The 19,860-nt window shown below is 48.1% G+C and overlaps 1 protein-coding gene across 2 annotated transcripts in view; it reads left to right on the plus strand.

Moving 5' to 3' along the window:
• The window catches only part of TIMELESS (timeless circadian regulator), a 419,423-nt gene that overhangs the window by 163,013 nt on the left and 236,550 nt on the right, over positions 1-19,860 (plus strand). For both annotated transcript variants that reach the window (XM_063952567.1, XM_063952568.1), the window contains one exon: positions 19,513-19,689. In XM_063952567.1, the coding sequence (XP_063808637.1) occupies positions 19,513-19,689 (177 nt within the window). The remainder of the gene's footprint in view (positions 1-19,512; positions 19,690-19,860) is intronic.

Genomic DNA, 19,860 nt, shown 5'->3' on the forward strand with positions numbered 1-19,860 from the left:
ATGTGGGGGAAGGGGGATGCTGACAAGTTCTGGGAATGGAATAATTTTTCTGGAACAAAAGTGTACTGGTATGAAAGTTAGGCTAAATGCCATTGGTATATTTTCCTATTACAAACTGGCAAGCCTGACCTTATTTATTATTAATGTTTGCAGAACATTAATGAATCAATATAAATCAATATAAATCACTAAGCGAAACACTGAGGCCATTAACGTTTTCTTTTCCTACTCTTTCCTATTCTCTCTCCTGTCCTGAAAAAGCCACTTCCCTATTCAATGCCTCCCTTACTTCTGCTCTTGGCTCTGTTACACCAGCAACCACTATTCACCCTCAAAGATCAACACCTTAACCGTGGCATTCCAAATTAGCCAGATATCTGCAAAAATGTTCATGTACCGCTGAGCCACAATAGAGGAAATTGCGCTTTCTCCATTTCAAATTTTCTTTCATCCTACAGTACTGCCCTTTCCATCTCTAAACAGTCATACTTCAAGGACCTCATCTCCTCCCAATCTTTGAACCCCTGTTGTCTCTTTGCCACTGTCAACTCCCTCCTCTGCCCACCCTCACCTCAACCCCCTTCTTCACTTTCTGAACTTGACTTTACCACCTACTTCACATCAAAAATTTACTCCATACGTCAGGACATCATATCCCAACAGACCCTCAATAACCCGCCCCCTCCTTCCGTGATCACGGTCCACCCCTCCCCATCCATCTCGCCAACTTTGACTTCTGTCTTCCCTGTAACTCTCAGATGACCCTCATCTGGTCCCCCCCCCCCCCCCCTCCCATCCCAACCACCACCCCACTTGAGTCTATCCCCTCCCACCTCCATGCTTCCAAATCCAAGTGCCTCTACTCTCTGCTTATTTTCCTTGACCTCTCTGATGCTTTTGACACTGTGGACCACCACCTCCTCCTCCTGCAAATCCATCACTCCATTGGTCTGCATGATACTGCCCTCTCTGGCTGTCCTGTATCTCTGACCGCTCTTTCTGTGTCTCGTCTCATGACTCCACTTCTCCCTTACTTCCCCTAACAGTAGATATCCACTGAGGTTCTGTTCTTGGAGCTCTCCTTTTCTTTGTCTATATATCCTTTTTCTTTTTGTCTATACTAATGAAACTCAAATCTACCTTTCCTCCCCTGACCTCTCCCTTTCTCTCCTCGCTTGTATCTACAGCTGTCTCTCTGATATCTATTCTTGGGATGTCCAAGAGCTTTCTTAAACTCAACATGTCTAAGACTGATTGGCACAACTATCTCCTCTATCCCTCAAGTATGTTGTCTTGGAGTTATCTTTTGATTCCGCCCTCTCCTTCAAACCACACATTTAGTATCTCTCGCAGTCCTGCTGTTTCCATCTTAAAAATATTTCCAGGCTCAGACCCTTACTTACCCTGAATCCTACGAAGTCCCTTATCCACTCACTGGTCATCTCCAGATTGGACTACTGTTATCTCCTATCTGGCCTCCCTGACAAACGCCATTCTCCACTCCAATCTATCTTCAATGCTGCTGGCTGGCTCATCTTCCTCTCCAAGCGTACTACTTCCACTTCCCCTCTCTTACAAGCCCTACACCAATTCCTCTCCCATTTACATATCTGACCTGATCTCCCTTTACACCAGCCCTCATAGCGCCTCTCCTGCCCACTGATTACTTAATCCCATTCCCACCTCCCGAGATTTTGGCCGTGGTGCTCCCTACCCCTAGAATTCTCTACCTCTCAATATCAGACTCTCCACCTCTCTACAAAACTTTAAACAGGCTCTCAAGACCTACTTCATCAAACTCAGCCATCACTCATCCTATCCCTCTGTTACATTGCTCACTTATACCCCATCTGTGTCACCCCTGTCTGTCTGCTCCTCCCCTTCAAAATGTAAGCTCTCGCGAGCAGTACGCTTTTCCCTCTCTTAATTTTCTACTCCATACTCCTACAACAGCTCCTAACCCTCTGTGTCTGCCACCTTGATGTTTTAGTGTCATGTCCCCTGATGCAGCAATGTTAATGTACCATGTATTTGTCCTACATTGTCTTCTACTGTAAATCATTGTTTCTTTTGTTTCTCTTATGTCCTAGAGGATGCTGGGGACTCCGTGAGGACCATGGGGTATAGACGGGCTCTGCAGGAGACATGGGCACTCTAAAGACTTTAGAATGGGTGTGCACTGGCTCCTCCCTCTATGCCCCTCCTCCAGACCTCAGTTAGATCCTGTGCCCAGAGGAGACTGGGTGCACTGCAGGGGAGCTCTCCTGAGTTTCTCTGAAAAATACTTTTTGTTAGGTTTTTTATTTTCAGGGAGCACTGCTGGCAACAGGCTCCCTGCATCGTGGGACTGAGGGGAGAGAAGCAGATCTACTTGAATGATAGGCTCTGCTTCTTAGGCTACTGGACGCCATTAGCTCCAGAGGGTCGGAACGCAAGTTTCACCCTCGCCGTTCGTCCCGGAGCCGCGCCGCCGTCCTCCTCACAGAGCCGGAAGATAGAAGCCGGGTGAGTATTAAGAAGAAAAGAAGACTTCACAGGCGGCAGAAGACTTCAGATCTTCACAGAGGTAACGCGCAGCGTTACCGCTGCGCGCCATTGCTCCCACACAAACACACACAGCGGACACTGTAAGGGCGCAGGGGGTGCACCCTGGGCAGCAATAAAAACCTCTCGGAACGCTGGCATATAAAGTAGATACTGCGGAGGCAGTATATTAATAAACCCCCGTCAGTATAAATAATTTGAGCGGGACCGAAGCCCGCCGGTGAGGGGGCGGGGCTTGGTCCTCCAGCACTAACCTGGCTCCCCGGACTCTCCCCTGCTGAACAAGGTTACAGAGGGCAAAAAAGGAGGGGGGGGGGGCACATTTCATTGGCGCAGTGAGTGTATTTATATAAAAGCGCTGTACTAACTGGGATTTTATTCCAGTGTACGGTGGCGCTGGGTGTGTGCTGGTATACTCTCTCTCTGTCTCTCCAAAGGGCCTTATTGGGGGACTGTCTCCATATAGATATATCCCTGAGTGTGTGGGAGTGTTGGTACGTGTTTGTCGGCATGTCTGAAGCGGAAGGCTCATCTAAGGAGGAGGTGGAGCAGATGATTGTGGTGTCTCCGTTGGCAACGCCGACACCTGATTGGTTAGATATGTGGAATGTTTTAAATGCAAATGTGGCTTTATTACATAAGAGATTGGACAAAGCAGAGTCCAGGGATATAACAGGGAGTCAATCAATGGCTTTGACTGTGTCACAGGGCCCTTTAGGGTCCCCTGTCCCAATTAGCAGACACTGATACCGACACGGATTCTGACTCCAGTGTCGACTACGATGATGCGAGGTTACATCCAAGGGTGGCCGAAAGTATTCATTATATGATTATTGCAATAAAAGATGTTTTACATATCACAGATGACCCCTCTGTCCCTGACACGAGGGTATGCATGTTTAAGGAAAAGAAACCTGAGGTAACCTTTCCCGCATCTCATGAGCTGAACGCGTTATTTGAAAAAGCTTGGGAAACTCCAGACAAAAGACTGCAGATTCCCAAGAGGATTCTTATGGCGTATCCTTTCCCTGCACAGGACAGGGTACGGTGGGAATCCTCGCCTAGGGTGGACAAGGCTTTAACGCGCTTGTCCAAGAAGGTGGCGCTATCGTCTCCAGACACGGCGGCCCTCAAGGATCTTGCTGATCGCAGACAGGAATCTACCTTAAAATAAATTTATTCACATACGGGTGCTTTGCTCAGACCGGCAATAGCATCGGCTTGGGTTTGTAGTGCGGTAGCAGCTTGGACAGATACCTTGTCAGCTGACATTGATACCCTAGATAGGGATACCATTTTATTGACCTTAGGTCACATTAAAGACGCAGTCTTATATATGAGAGACGCTCAGAGAGACGTTGGGCTACTAGGTTCAAGAGCCAACGCCAAGGCGATTTCTGCTAGGCGAGCCCTGTGGACCCGCCAATGGACGGGTGATGCCGACTCAAAGAGGCATATGGAAGTTTTGCCTTACAAGGGTGAGGTTATTTGGGGAAGGTCTCGCGGATTTGGTTTCCACAGCTACTGCGGGTAAATCTACTTTTTTGCCTTTTGTTCCCCCACAGCAAAAGAAAACACCACAATATCAGATGCAGTCCTTTCGGTCGCATAAATCCAGAAGAGGTCGGGGCTCTTCCTTCCTCGCCAGAGGTAAGGGTAAAGGGAAAAGAATGCCTGCCATGGCTAGTTCCCAGGAGCAGAAGTCCTCCCTGGCTTCTACTAAATCCACCGCATGACGCTGGGGCTCCACTGAGGGAGTCCGTGCCCCCAGTCTTCGACTCTTCAGCCACGTCTGGGTTCAGACAGACGTGGATCCTTGGGCGATGGAAATTGTATCCCAGGGCTACAAGCTGGAATTCGAAGAGGTGCCTTCTGCGCCGATTTTTCAAATCGGCTTCACCAGCTTCTCCCACAGAAAGGGAGATAGTTTTAGCTGCAATTCAAAAGCTGTGTAACAGCAAGTGATTGTCAAAGTTCCCTTAGTTCAACAGGGGAAAGGGGTACTATTCAACCCTGTTTGTGGTTCCGAAACCGGATGGCTCGGTCCGACCCATTCTAAATCTAAAATCTCTAAACCTGTACTTGCAAAAGTTCAAATTCAAGATGGAATCGCTCCGGGCAGTTATCTCCAGCCTGGAAGGGGGGGGATATTATGGTGTCACTGGACATAAAGGATGCATACCTTCATGTCCCCATATATCCCCCTCATCAGGCTTACCTGAGATTCGCTGTACAGGGCTGTCATTGCCAGTTTCAGACGTTGCCGTTTGGGCTTTCCACGGCCCCGAGGATTTTCACCAAGGTGATGGCGGAGATGATGGTGCTCCTGCGCAGGCAGGGAGTCACAATTATCCCATACTTGGACGATCTCCTGATAAAAGCGAGATCGAGATATCAGTTGCTGAAAAGCGTGTCGCTCTCCCTGAGAGTGCTCCAGCAGCATGGCTGGATTCTAAATCTACCAAAGTCACAGTTGGTTCCAACGACTCGGCTATCGTTCTTAGGCATGATTCTGGACACAGAACAAAAGAGGGTTTTTCTCCCGATGGAAAAAGCCCAGGACCTCCAGAACATGGTCAGAGACCTGTTAAAACCGAACAGTGTCAGTTCATCAATGCACTCAAGTAATGGGAAAAATGGTGGCGACCTATGAGGCGATCCCCTTCGTCAGGTTTCGTGCGAGGACGTTTCAGTGGGACCTTCTGGACAAGTGGTCCGGGTCCCATCTTCAAATTCATCAGAAAATAAGCCTGTCTCCCAGGGCCAGGGTGTCTCTCCTGTGGTGGCTGCAGAGTGCTCACCTTCTAGAGGGTTGCAGGTTCAGCATTCAGGACTGAGTTCTGGTGACCACGGACGCGAGCCTCCGAGGATGGGGAGCAGTCACACAAGGAAGAAATTTTCAGGGACTATGGTCAAGCCAGGAGGCTCATCTACACACCAACATTCTAGAATTAAGGGCCATATACAACGGCCTACGACAAGCAGAGAATCTTCTTCGCGACCTACCGGTTCTGATTCAATCAGACAACGTCACAGCCGTGGCTCATGTAAACCGCCAAGGCGGGACAAGGAGCAGAGTGGCAATGGCGGAAGCCACCAGGATTCTTCGCTGGGCGGAAAATCACGTAAGCGCTCTGTCAGCAGTCTACATTCCGGGAGAGGACAACTGGGTAGATTTCCTCAGCAGACACGATCTCCATCCAGGAGAGTGGGGACTTCATCAAGAAGTTTTTGCAGAGATAACAAGTCTTTGGGGACTTCCTCAAATAGACATGATGGCGTCACGCCTCAACAAGAAGCTTCGGAGGTATTGTGCCAGGTAAAGGGACCCTCAGGCAGTAGCGGTAGACGCCCTGGTGACACCGTGGGTGTTTCAGTCGGTCTATGTGTTCCCTCCTCTTCCTCTCATCTCAAAAATATTGAGAATCATAAGACGAAAAAGAGTTTGGACAATACTCATTGTTCCAGATTGGCCTCGAATGGCCTGGTATTCAGATCTTCAGGAGATGCTCACAGAAGATCCATGGCCTCTTTCTCTCAATGAGGACCTGTTGCTGCGGGGGCCCTGCGTGTTCCAAGACTTACCGCGGTTACGTTTGACGGCATGGCGGTTGCACACCGAATCCTAGCTGGGAAAGGTATTCCGGAGGAAGTCATCCCTACTCTGATAAAGGCTAGGAAGGAGGTGATGGCGAAACATTATCACTGTATCTGGAGGAAGTATGTATCTTGGTGTGAAGCCAAGAATGCTCCTATGGAAGATTTCCACTTGGGCCGTTTTCTCCACTTTCTACAGACAGGAGTGGATATGGGCCTGAAGTTAGGCTCCATTAAGGTACAGATTTCGGCCCTATCTATATTCTTTCAGAAGGAATTGGCTTCTCTCCCAGAAGTCCAGACTTTTGTAAAGGTAGTGCTGCACATCCAGCCTCCTTTTGTGCCCCCAGTGGCACCTTGGGACCTTAACGTGGTGTTACAGTTCCTAAAATCTCACTGGTTTGAGCCTCTTCAAACAGTTGAATTAAATTTCTCACTTGGAAGGTGGTCATGTTGTTGGCCTTGGCATCTGCAAGACGGGTGTCCTAATTGGCGGCTTTGTCTCACAAAACCCCCTATCTGATTTTCCATGTGGCTAGAGCAGAGTTGAGGACGCGTCCTCAATTTTTGCCTAAGGTGGTTTCATTGTTTCATATGAACCAACCTATTGTGTTGCCGGTGGCTACGGGAGACTTGGAGGATTCCAAGTCCCTGGATGTAGTCAAAACCTTAAAAATTTACGTAGCCAGGACGGCTCGGATTAGGAAAACAGAGGCACTGTTTGTCCTGTATGCGGCCAACAAGCTTGGCGCTCCTGCTTCTAAGCAGACTATTGCTCGCTGTATCTGTAACACGATTCAGCAGGCTCATTCTATGGCTGGATTGCCGGTACCAAATTCGGTAAAAGCCCATTCCACTAGGAAAGTGGGCTCTTCTTGGGTGGCTGCCCGAGGCGTCTCGGCGTTACAGCTTTGCCGAGCAGCTACTTGGTCAGGTTCAAACACCTTTGCAAAATTCTACAAGTTTGATACCCTGGCTGATGAGGACCTCCTGTTTGCTCAATCGGTGCTGTAGAGTCATCCGCACTCTCCCGCCCGATTTTGGAGCTTTGTTGTAATCCCCATGGTCTTTACGGAGTCCCCAGCATCCTCTAGGACGTAAGAGAAAATAAGATTTTAAACCTACCGGTAAATCTTTTTCTCGTAGTCTGTAGAGGATGCTGGGCACCCGTCCCAGTGCGGACATATTTCTGCAAGGCTTGTATATAGTTGTTGCTTACATAAGGGTTATGTTACAGTTGAGATCAGTCTTTGGCTGATGCTGTTTTGTTCATACTTTTAACTGGTTGCGTATATTCCAGGTTATACGGTGTGGATGGTGTGGGCTGGTATGAATCTTGCCCTTAGATTAACAAAAATCCTTTCCTCGTACTGTCCGTCTCCTCTGGGCACAGTTTCTCTAACTGAGGTCTGGAGGAGGGGCATAGAGGGAGGAGCCAGTGCACACCCATAGTGCCCATGTCTCCTGCGGAGCCCGTCTATACCCCATGGTCCTTACGGACTCCCCAGCATCCTCTACGGACTAGGAGAAAAAGATTTACCGGTAGGTTTAAAATCTTATTTTTGCCCATTTGTTTATGTACTTTGTTCGGCACTGCAGAACCCTTGTGGCACTATATAAATAAACTATAATAATAAAGCACCGAAGCTGCAATATTTTGCTGAAAATTATGGCAATTTTAATATTGCGATGCAACCAGCAATATTACAGCACTAGTCCTGAATTATGCCATCACTGATTTGAAAATGCCTTAATACGGTATAAGACACTCATGTGTAAACTATTTCAAGTATAAAATGATGGGTGTCACATGTACACTGCAGCCGTCCATATACCATTCTGCAGTTGCTGCAGAGACTTCATAAGTTTGTTATCACTCAAAGCATGCATCTATTGTTATTGTGACTTGGGGGGGTATTCAATTAGTGCAGTTTTTCCCGTTTTTAGGTCGAATTTACATTCAACCTATTCAATGCCCGTGCCGTTTTTTCGACCGATCGAAAAATCCGGCACTGGTGAAAACCAGGTGTATCAGGGAATTTGTCGCTGATGCACTTGTTTTGGTGAATTCGCGGGCGTTTTCGCCCATGCTGATTCGACAAAAAAAATGTGAAACAGCATGGACGAAAAAGGAGTAAAAAAAAAAAAAGGGTGAAAATGCCCGCAATTGAATACACTGTGTTGAATTAGTGCAGTTTTTTCCGACCAGTCGAAAAAATTGGACTTAATTGATTACACTCCTTAGTGCGCCTGGATGTGAATAGCAACAATGGGTTGCGTGTGCAACTATTCGCACGTGCCTGGCAGCAGGCACACTAATCTTGAAAATGTAATCGCAACCGCAATGAGTGCCCTTATATCAGAACTTTTACGTATTTATTTTTTTCCTGTTAAGGGGCTTTCTCTAGCATCCATAAGGGATACTGGAGAAATCTAGTATGATGGGGTATAGACGGGGTCCAAAGGAGCCGGTGCACTGTGTATGCTGGCTCCTCCCCTCTATGCCTCCTCCCACAGGCAGTTTAGAAAAAGGTGCCCTCAGGAGAGGATGCACACTCTGCAAGCTCCAGAGAGTTTTTTTCAGTTTCTTTTGAAATCTTTATTATTTTCGGTATGCGGTTTGGGCAACAGCATACCTGCACCGTGGGAGTTAGGGGGTGGACCGTCACCGGCCTTGCAAGGTGTCGGAGCCGCTTCCCGGCTGCAGGACCACCGTCCTGAGAGGTTGTTGTACAGTGGGGCACTGCGCCTTTTTGGTCATAATCGCAGCATGCCGCACACCCCTAATATTGTCTGAAGGTGACGACAGTGGCGAGTACAAACCGGGGGCCCCGCTAGGGGAGTCCCCTTGTTCTTGGTGCTGCAAAAACGCAGGTGCGGCATACGAGACCCTCCTGGAGGGGGGACCCGCTATAGCCCCCTGTGTACACTGGCACGCGGTTGTGAAGACAGGTTTTTATATTATGTTTTACACCAAAAGGAGACATTTGCCAGTATAAATAAGTGTATAGCTCCTGCGCCATTGCAGGGGGCGGAGCTACCTCAGAGCGGATCCAGCGGCTTCTTGGCGCCTTCCTCTTGCACACAGCTCCTCCAACACTCCAGATACATATAGGGGTGTTTAGAAAGGGTGCTCCTCTCCACCGATATTTCAAATCAAGCTTAACAGCTTTGGAGGATACGTGCGTTACGCTGCAACAGGCCATCCTAAAGTTGGTCCAATCCCAAGGCATTGTTCCAGTGCCGCTGCAGCAACAGGGACAGGGTTACTACTCCAACCATTTTGTGGTACTGAAACCGGACCGTTCGGTAAGTCCATTTTGAATCTACAATCCTTGACTCCTTACCTGAAGGTTTTCAAGTTCAGGGTGGAATCCTTGTGAGCAGTGATTGCGTGCCTGGAAGTTCATGGTCTCCCAGGGTATAAAAGCCGCCTATCCCCGTATCCCGATTTGGCCACCTCATCAGGCTTACCTGAGGTTTGCCCTGCTTGAACGATCACTACCAGTTCCAGTCGCTAGCCTTCGGCCTGTCCACAGCTCCGAGGGTGTTCACGAAGGTGATGGCGTAGATGTTGTTCTAACTCCGGATCCAAGGGGTCAATGTTATCTCCTACCTGGATGATCTCCTGATCAAAGCAAGATCCAGGGAGCTTTTATTGCTCCATATAGACCGCACTATCCAGCTTCTGTCACACCATGGGTGGATCCTCAATTTACAGAAGTCCCACCTGGAGCCAACTCAAAGGCTCCTGTTCCTGGGAATGTTGCGGATACTGTGGCCCAGAAAGTGTTCCTCCCAGAGGACAAAGCGAGAACACTCCAGGAGATGGTCCGAATGGTTCTACGGCCTACTCGAATATCCATCCATCTTTGCATAAGATTGCTAGGGAAAATGGTAACCTCATACGAGGTCATCCAGTATGGAAGGTTTCATGCCAGAACATTTCAATTGGATCTCCTGAGCAGGTGGTCTGGATCACATCTTCAGATGCACCGGTTAATACGGTTGTCACCTCAAGCCAGGATTTCCCTCTTGTGGTGGCTACAGTCCTCCAACCTCCTGAAAGGTTGAAGTGTCTGTATCCTGCATTGGCTCCTCCTCACGACAGATGTGAGTCTGAGAGGATGGAGAGCTATCACATAGGAGCCTCAGTTCCAGGGCAAGTGGTCAGCTTACAAAGCTCTACTACGATCATCATTCTGGAACTTCGTGGCGATCTACAATACTCTGCTTCAGGCCTCTCCTCTACTCAGGGATCACGCGATCCAGGTACAGTCGGACAACGCCACAGCAGTGGCGTACATCAATCGACAAGGAGGGACAAAAAGCGGGGCCTGCATGTGAGAGGTGTCAAATATACTCCTCTGGGCAGAAAGAAATGCAAGAGCAATGTCCGCAATATTCATTCCGGGGGTAGACAACTGGGAAGCGGACTTCCTGAGTCTTCACAATCTCCATCAGGTGTTTCAACAGATCATTGACCGTTGGGGCTGCCCACAAATAGACATGATGGCTTATCGACTCAACAAGAATCTTCGTTGGTATTGCTCACGAACCAGGGACCCTCAAGCGAGGGCAATAGATGCACTGACGTCGCCTTGGCCTTACCGGCTGTTCTACCTTTTTCCTCAGATTCCATTGCTCCCACGGTTGCTTAAGTGCATCAGGAATTAAGGAGTCCAGGCAATTCTGATTGCCCCTGATTGGCCTCGGAGTGCTTGATACGCGGATCTTCTGGACATGTCCGTCGAAGACCCCTGGCCTCTGCCACTGAGAAGAGATCTTCTTCAATAAGAACCGTTCATCTACCAGGGCTTACGGCGGCTTAGTTTGAAGGCATGGAGGTTGAGCAGAACATCCTAACTCACAAGGGCCTTTCCAAAAAGGTTATTGCTACCATGGTGCAGGCCAGGAAACCTGTGACGTCAAAACACTATCATCATATCTGGAGAAGATATGTCTCTTGGTGCGAGGACCGCACGTATCCGCCTGCGTAGTTTCACTTGGGACGGTTCCTCCGTGTCCTGCAGGCTGGTGTGGATAAGGGCTTGCGTCTGGGTTCCATTAACGTCCAGATTTCAGCTCGCTCCATTTTCTTTCAGAAGAAATTGCCAGTACTGCCAGAAGTTCAGACCTTCTTGCAAGGGGTGCTTAACATTCAACCTCCTTTTCAACTGCCCACGGCACCCTGGGACTTGAATGTAGTGTTGGAATTTCTACAGTCCTCCTGGTTTGATCCTCTGTCAGTGGTAGAAGACAAGTACCTCACGTGGAAGACGGTGACGTTATTGGCCCTGGCTTCTGCTAGACGTGTGTCAGAGTTATCTTGTAAAAGCTCCTATTTTGGTCTTATGAGCACAGAGCGGAGCTCAGGACTAGGCAGCAGTTCTGCTGAAGGTCGTCTCTGCGTTTCATCTGAATCAATCTATTGTGGTTCCTAGAGAACCATCCACTACTGGTGGAGTCTCCCACTTATCCATTACACCCGTAGGTAGGGGATAAGTTACTTGAAACCCTGTTCAAAAAGTTAAAACGTTTGTCAGGCTGTTTCCAAGCCTCCTCCATTTGAGATTGGAGTGATTTAGGATTGGGAAACGCTGCTGAACGCGGCTTTTGGGATTCGAACAATTCGGATTCTTCTGGCTCCTTTACTTCTGCTACCTTAAAGTTTAGGATCTCCTTCACCGCTTCGCTTAAAGGATCAAGACCCGAGATTGCCGTGTCCTCTTCTGGAAAATCGGCGTCTAGGTTAGATTCAATGATGTATCAAATGAGAAGACCCCTTTCCTCCTCTGCTTCCGGTACAAGAGGATGAGGCCTTTTAACTGCCTTGCACACATTCGTTACTGCTTGTGTGGGCGGCGTTAACCTGATGAGAACGTCTTCCATCGTCTCTGAGAATCCCGCAGCCCTGATTGTTGCGTGCGGGATTCCGCCATCACATTGGAGATTCTATCTTATTCTTCCATGACCTAGACGGATCACTGCTCCCAGGTGGAACGTCCTTGTCTAAGCAGGAATCGCACACCTCGGAGCTGCCATCCGCGTGCTCTTCCCGTTACATGTAACATAATAGGTCTTGGTTGGTGGTTTAGACATGTTGACTAAACCCCTTACCAGACTCGCAGCGCTTTCACCCTTTAAACTAGGAAGAGAAAGACTGTGATAGATGATGGAAGCAAAAGGTATTGAGTTGCCTGGCTGGAAATATCTCTCTATTGTACAGAAGAAAAAAATAAAACAAAATAAAATAATTTCTTTTGTCTTTACAGCCAGCCGACTTGCAAACGTCTCACACCCAACTGTTAGTCAGCTATGGTGTTAGAGTCGGCTTTACTTGCTTCCTCGTATTTTCTGTAGGCTCTTTGTAATAGAGTTCCTTTGAAAATAAATCATAATCATATTATATTCTTTAGGCATTATAACATTTCACCAGCAGAGGGTGCTGTCCTACTACTAATCTATAATAGTGCACTCCATGCTCCTCAGTTTTTCTGGCGCCTGCATGAATTTTAAGATGGCTGCCAATTAAAAATTTTGGCTGTATGGCCGTGTTCTGCTGAAGGGAGCCTAACTTGCTGTTACTGGCCGTCCTGTATATTGCGCTGTAGAACTTTCCCGCGGCTGAGGAATTATCCTCAGCCGCGTGCTCACTGCAGCGTCTCTCCTCCCGCTCCCCGCCTCCGGCGGCTGAGGGTATCTGCTCAGCCGTGCGGTAATACTATCTGTCGCTGCCCGGCGCGCGCCGGGACCGCTCTCACAGGTCCCGTAGCGGCGCCTCTCTCTGCTGACAGGGAAGACACAAGCGCGCTCTGTACTGTGCGCTCCTGATCCCCGCTGGCCGCCCCCACACCCGGCTGAAGGATCTCCTCAGCCGCGCGGCACTATCTCACTGCTCTGTCTCCTTGCGCCGGGACCTCTGGCGCGCTGCTGTGGGGATCTGATTAGTGATCACATATAGCGGCCTCTATGCTAGCAAAGCGTTTCTGCGGGAAGGGAACAGCGGGACTCATTACATGGACTGCATACAGCTTACACGCTGTGGACCGTAGCAAGGTCTGCACTCACTAAGCCCCATAGGAAAATAATAAAAACCTAATGCTACCTCTTAAAACAACCAGTTTTCACAGTTGTGCCTTGAGAGATGCAGACCCCTTTAGTAGGAATCCTTGTCTCTCAATCCTGAACCTTGTCCTCCTTTTATTAGGGGGACGCAGCTTTCTCTTCTGGTAAAGCCTGCACCCCCTTTCCTTTAGGTGGGATTGGGCATTTACCGTTTTGTATTTTAAAACCTGCACCCTCCCTTTAGTTAGGAGGGATTGGGCCAGTCATGAATGACTAAAAAAATAAATAAATAAAACTTCAAGGAGCAGGAGCTCCCTTCAGTGCCTGTTACCTCCTAGGCACAATTTTCTAAACTGAGGGAGTAGGGATGTGAAGGGGGAGGAACCGGCTGTGCAGACAATGCTAATTTTAGATTGTGCCACACCTCTGGTTGCAAGCTTCACACCCCTACTGTATAGGACTCCGGTGTCCCCTAGTAGATGAAAGAGAAATAGGGTTTTAAAGAAGGGGGGGGGGCACATCATTTGGCGCAAAAATAAAGATTACAGCGCTATCTGGGTAAACATATTGTGTGTTTTTTTTCTGGGTCATATAGCGCTGGGTGTGTGCTGGCATACTCTCTCTCTCTCTCTCTCCAAAGGGCCTTGTGGGGGAACTGTCTTCAGATAAGAGGATTCCCTGAGTGTGTGGTGTGTCGGTACGTCTGAGGTAAAAGGCTCTCATAGGGAGGAGGTGGAGTTAATAACTGGTGTCTCCGTCGGCAGCACCGACACCTGACTGGTTGGATATGTGGAATGTTTTAGTGCTAATGTGAATTTATTGCACTGAGTCTAGGTAATGTACAGGCGTCAAACCCTGCCTTTCTCCTATGTCGCAGGGACCTCCGGGGTCTCAAAAGCGCTCACTATCCAAAATAGTAGACACTGACGCCGACACGGATTCTGACTCTAGTGTCGACTGCGATGATGCAAAGTTACAGCCAGAAGACACTGACGCCGACACGGATTCTGACTCTAGTGTCGACTGCGATGATGCAAAGTTACAGCCAGAATTGGCAAATAGTATTCAATATATGATTATTGTAATAAAAGATGTTTTGCATATCACAGAGAAACCCCCTGTCCCTAACACGAGGGTACACATGTATAAGGAAAAGAAACCTGAGGTAACCTTTTTCCCATCTCATGAACGAGTTATTGAAAAGGCTTGGGAATCTCCAGACAAGAAACTGCAGATTCCCAAAAGGATTCTTAGGGTGTATCCTTTCTGGACTAAGGACAGGATACGGTGAGAATCTTCCCCAAGGGGTGAAAAAAGCGTGGACACGCTTATCCAAAAGAGTAACCTGCCATCCCAAGATATGGCTACCCTCAGGGATCCTGCTGATCGCAATCAGCAGGCTACCTTAAAGTCCATTTACACACATTATAGTACCTTACTCAGACCGGTAATAGTGTCGGCTGGAGTTTGTAGCGCTGTAGCAGCGTGGATAGGTACCTTATCGACGGAAATTGATACCCTGGATAGGGGTACCATTTTATTGACCCGGGGTCATATTAACGATGCTGTCTTATATATGAGAGATGCTCAAATAGACATTGGCCTACTGGGTTCTAGAATCAACGCTATGTCGATTTCTGCTAGACGAGTCCTATGGACCCGGCAATGGACAGGTGATGCCGACTCAAAGAGGCACAGGAGGTTTTACCTTACAAGGGTGAGGAATTGTTTGGGGAAGGTCTCTCGGACCTGGTCTCCACAGCTATAGCTGGTAAATTAAAACTTTTGCCTTATATTCCCTCACAGTCTAAGAAAGCACCACATTATCAAATGCAGTCCTTTCGGTCACAAGAAACAAGAGAGTACGAGGTGCGTTCTTTCTTGCCAGAGGAAAAGGCAGAGGGAAAAAGCTGCACAACACAGCTTGTTCCCAGGAACAGATGTCCTCCCCGGATTCTACAAAATCCATGGGGCTCCGCTAAGGGAGTCCGCCCCAGTGGGGGCACGTCTTCGACTTTTCAGCCACATCTGGGTTCACTCACAGGTGGATCCCTGGGCAATAGAAATTGTTTCTCAGGGTTACAAGCTGGAATTCGAAGAGGTGCCTCCTCGCCGGTTTTTCAAATCGGCCCTGCTGACTTCTTCCCCAGAAAGATAGTGGTAAATGCAATTCACAAATTGTATCTTCAACAGGTGGTGGTCAAGGTTCCCCTACTTCAACAAGGGAGGGGATATTACTCAACCCTGTTTGTAGTCCCGAAACCGGACGGTTCGGTCAGACCCATTTTAAATTTAAAATCCCTGAACCTATACTTGAAAAGGTACAAGTTCAAGATGGAATCGCTCAGGGCGGTCATCGCCAGCCTGGAAGGGGGGGGATTTTATGGTATCTCTGGACATAAAGGATGCGTACCTTCATGTTCCCATATATCCACCTCATCAGGCGTACCTGAGATTTGCGGTACAGGATTGTCATTACCAATTTCAGACGTTGCCGTTTGGGCTTTCCACGGCCCCGAGAATTTTCACCAAGGTAATGGCGGAAATGATGGTGCTCCTGCGCAAGCAGGGTGTCACAATTACCCCCGTACTTGGACGATCTCCTCATAAAAGCGAGATCAAGAGAGCAGTTGCTGAACAGCGTCTCTCTCACTGAAGGTGTTACAGCAACACGGCGGGATTCTCAATATTCCGAAGTCGCAGTTGGTACCTACGACTCGTCTGACCTTCTTGGGCATGATTCTGGATACAGACCAGAAAAGGGTTTATCTTCCGATAGAAAAAGCTCAGGAACTCATGACTCTGGTCAGGAACCTATTGAAGCCAAAACAGGTGTCAGTGCATCACTGCACTCGAGTCCTGAGAAAGATGGTGGCATCATACGAGGCCATTCCCTTCGGCAGGTTCCATGCGAGGACTTTCCAATGGGACCTACTGGACAAGTGGTCCGGGTCACATCTACAGATTCATCAGTTGATCACCCTGTCCCCCAGAGCCAGGGTATCTCTCCTGTGGTGGCTGCAGAGTGCTCACCTTCTAGAAGGCCGCAGGTTCGGCATTGAGGACTGGATCCTGGTGACCACGGATGCGAGCCTCCGAGGTTGGGGAGCAGTCACACAGGGAAGAAACTTCCAAGGTCTTTGGTCAAGTCAAGAGACTTGTCTTCACATCAACATCCTGGAACTGAGGGCCATATACAACGCCCTACGTCAAGCGGAGAACTTACTTCGCGACCAACCAGTTCTGATCCAGTCAGACAACATCACCGCAGTGGCTCATGTAAACCGCCAAGGCGGCACAAGGAGCAGAGTGCCAATGGCGGAAGCCGCCAGGATTCTTCGCTGGGCGGAAAATTATGTAAGCGCACTGTCAGCAGTGTTCATTCCGGGAGTGGACAACTGGGAAGCAGACTTCCTCAGCAGACACGACCTGCATCCAGGAGAGTGGGGATTTCATCAGGAAGACTTTGCACAGATTGCAAGTCAGTGGGGACTGCCTCAGATAGACATGATGGCGTCCCGCCTCAACAATAAGCTACGGAGGTATTGCGCCAGATCAAAAGACCCTCAGGTGGTAGCGGTAGACGCCCTAGTGACACCGGGGGTGTTCCAGTCGGTCTATGTATTTCCTCCTCTTCCTGTCATACCCAAGGTGTTGAGAATGATAAGAAAAAGAGGAATGGGAACAATTCTCATTGTTCCAGATTGGCCACGAAGGACCTGGTATCCGGTTCTGCAGGAAATGCTCACAGAAGATTCGTGGCCTCTTCCTCTACGACAGGACCTGTTGCAACAGGGGCCCTGTCTGTTCCAAGACTTACTGTGGCTGCGTTTGACGGCATGGCGTTTGAACACAGGATCCTAGCGGAAAAAGGCATTCCGGATGAGGTCATTCCTACGCTGATAAAGGCTAGGAAGGACGTGCCAGCGAAACATTATCACCGTATATGGCGAAAATATGTTTCTTGGTGTGAGGCCAGGAATGCTCCTACGGAAGAATTCCATCTGGGCCGTTTCCTTCACTTCCTACAGACTGGAGTGAATTTGGGCCTAAAATTAGGCTCCATTAAGGTTTAGATTTCGGCCTTATCCATTTTCTTTCAAAAAGAATTGGCTTCTCTCCCAGAAGTACAGACTTTTGTGAAGGGAGTGCTGCATATTTAGCCTCCTTTTATACCTCCGGTGGCGCCTTGGGACCTTAACGTGGTGTTAAGTTTCCTTAAGTCGCACTGGTTTGAACCACTTCAAACGGTGGCGTTAAAACATCTCACTTGGAAGGTGGTCATGTTATGAGCCTTGGCTTCGGCTAGGCAAGTGTCGGAATGGGCGGCTTTGTCTCATAAAAGCCCCTATCTGTTTTCCATATGGATAGAGCAGAATTGCGGACCCGTCCTCAATTTTTGCCTAAGGTGGTGTCATCTTTTCATATGAACCAACCTATTGTGGTGCCTGTGGCTACGCAAGACTTGGAGGATTCCAAGTCCATGGATGTAGTCAGGGCTTTGAAAATTTACGTGGCCAGAACGGCTAGAGTCAGAAAAACAGAAGCACTGTTTGTCCTATATGCAGCCAACAAGGTTGGCGCCCCTGCTTCAAAGCAGACTATTGCTCGCTGGATCTGTAACACGATTCAGCAGGCGCATTCTACGGCTGGATTGCCGTTACCAAAATCGGTTAAGGCCCATTCCACTAGGAAGGTGGGCTCGTCTTGGGCGGCTGCCCGAGGGGTCTCGGCACTACAACTATGCCGAGCTGCTACTTGGTCGGGTTCAAACACCTTTGCAAAGTTCTTTAAGTTTGATACCCTAGCTGAGGAGGACCTCCTGTTTGCTCAATCGGTGCTGCAGAGTCATCCGCACTCTCCCGTCTGTTTGGGAGCTTTGGTATAATCCCCATGGTCCTTACGGAGTCCCCAGCATCCTCTAGGACGTAAGAGAAAATAAGATTTTAAACCTACCGGTAAATCTTTTTCTCGTAGTCCGTAGAGGATGCTGGGCGCCCGTCCCAAGTACGGACTTCTTCTGCAAGACTTGTATATAGTTTTGATTACATAAGGGTTATGTTTTAGTTTCATCGGTCTTGGACTGATGCTATGTTGTTTTCATACTGTTAACTGGTTAGTATATCACAAGTTATACAGTGTGATTGGTGTGGCTGGTATGAATCTTGCCCTTGGATTAACAAAAATCCTTTCCTCGTACTGTCCGTCTCCTCTGGGCACAGTTTCTCTAACTGAGGTCTGGAGGAGGGGCATAGAGGGAGGAGCCAGTGCACACCCATACCTAAAGTCTTTCTTAAAGTGCCCATGTCTCCTGCGGAGTCCGTCTATCCCCATGGTCCTTACGGAGTCCCCAGCATCGTCTATGGACTACGGGAAAAAGATTTACCGGTAGGTTTAAAATCTTATTTTTCGTTATCGTTACATTTTAGTCACAGCATAAACCTTAGTCTACAAATAGTTTTAGTCTGAATTTTCGTCGACGAAGTTAACACTGTCACCAGCTTGTTTCTAACTCGGCAGGCTCTGTGTGGCTCATGTGTCTGTGAAATGCAGATTGAAATGCTATGGGCGGGATGTAATGGCGGCCATGTGGGATGCCGGCCGAACTCAGATGGGGTGTTTTTTTTGTTTGTTTTGTTTTTCATTTAAAGGGCAATCACAAGGTAAAACGTCTGAGTTCACCCAGCATCCCGGGCGGCATTACATCCGGCCCTATATGTCTGGTTGTCCTCTGGATGAGGTGGCATGCAGGGAATGCACTGTAGTCATCCCGCCTCTGTTGTGTTGGTGGAGTGTGCCAGCCAGGGGCTGGTGTTGAGGTCCAGCGTTTCTATTAATGGTAGAGGATATTTGCATATTTAGAAAATGAGCAGGGTGTTGCTTCCTGCTGAAACAGCCTATTTTATCCCTATCCTATTTTTTGTTTTGAAACTTGAACATGAGGAAGGATTGGTGATGGGAGAAACTTCGGCCCTCAGATAAAGGAGTTTAACCTTGTAGGGTCTCAGGCGCCCATGTTAGCAGTGTCCCCCAGAGTGCCTTGTAGAAATTGATTGAAACCTTTTTTCTTTTTTTTCCTGGTTTTTATATCCGTGGATGATCCAAATCCATTGTTAACATCTTGTATTTAATCAAATATGTCTGCTCATCTTTAGAGGTTGTGGTTTAACAATATTGGAAATCCACATTCTCAGCATCTTTGACAAGATTCTTTTCTAAGATTTGATTTTAATTATCCCTTTGTCTGAATTTGTGGTAGAAGAAGTGAAATTATTTATTCTTAAGACTTGCTCTGATTAACAGTTTAAGAATTATACTCCTGATCTTGGAAAAGAAGTGAAGAGAGTCCCAAAAAGGAAGCAACAAGCCAAGGATACAGAAACCCGACGTCGATCCGCCCTCAACGTCCGCTTGTTCCTGAAGGAGTTTTGCATTGACTTCCTAGAGAGCTGCTACAACCGGCTCATGTACATTGTAAAGGTGAGATTTTGTGACATTGGAAGTTTCCTTTCTCCAGCTAGTTTGATATGTATGACTACACTTAAAGAGTAAATATTTTTTTGTGTCGGAGCGAAAATGTAATCTTCTTAAACTAGTTCTCTTATTGGAGTACTGAGTGCCTACAATCTTCCTTACCCTTCATCTATGGTA

Source organism: Pseudophryne corroboree, chromosome 2 (genome assembly GCF_028390025.1).
Source record: "Pseudophryne corroboree isolate aPseCor3 chromosome 2, aPseCor3.hap2, whole genome shotgun sequence".
Taxonomy (NCBI): domain Eukaryota; kingdom Metazoa; phylum Chordata; class Amphibia; order Anura; family Myobatrachidae; genus Pseudophryne; species Pseudophryne corroboree.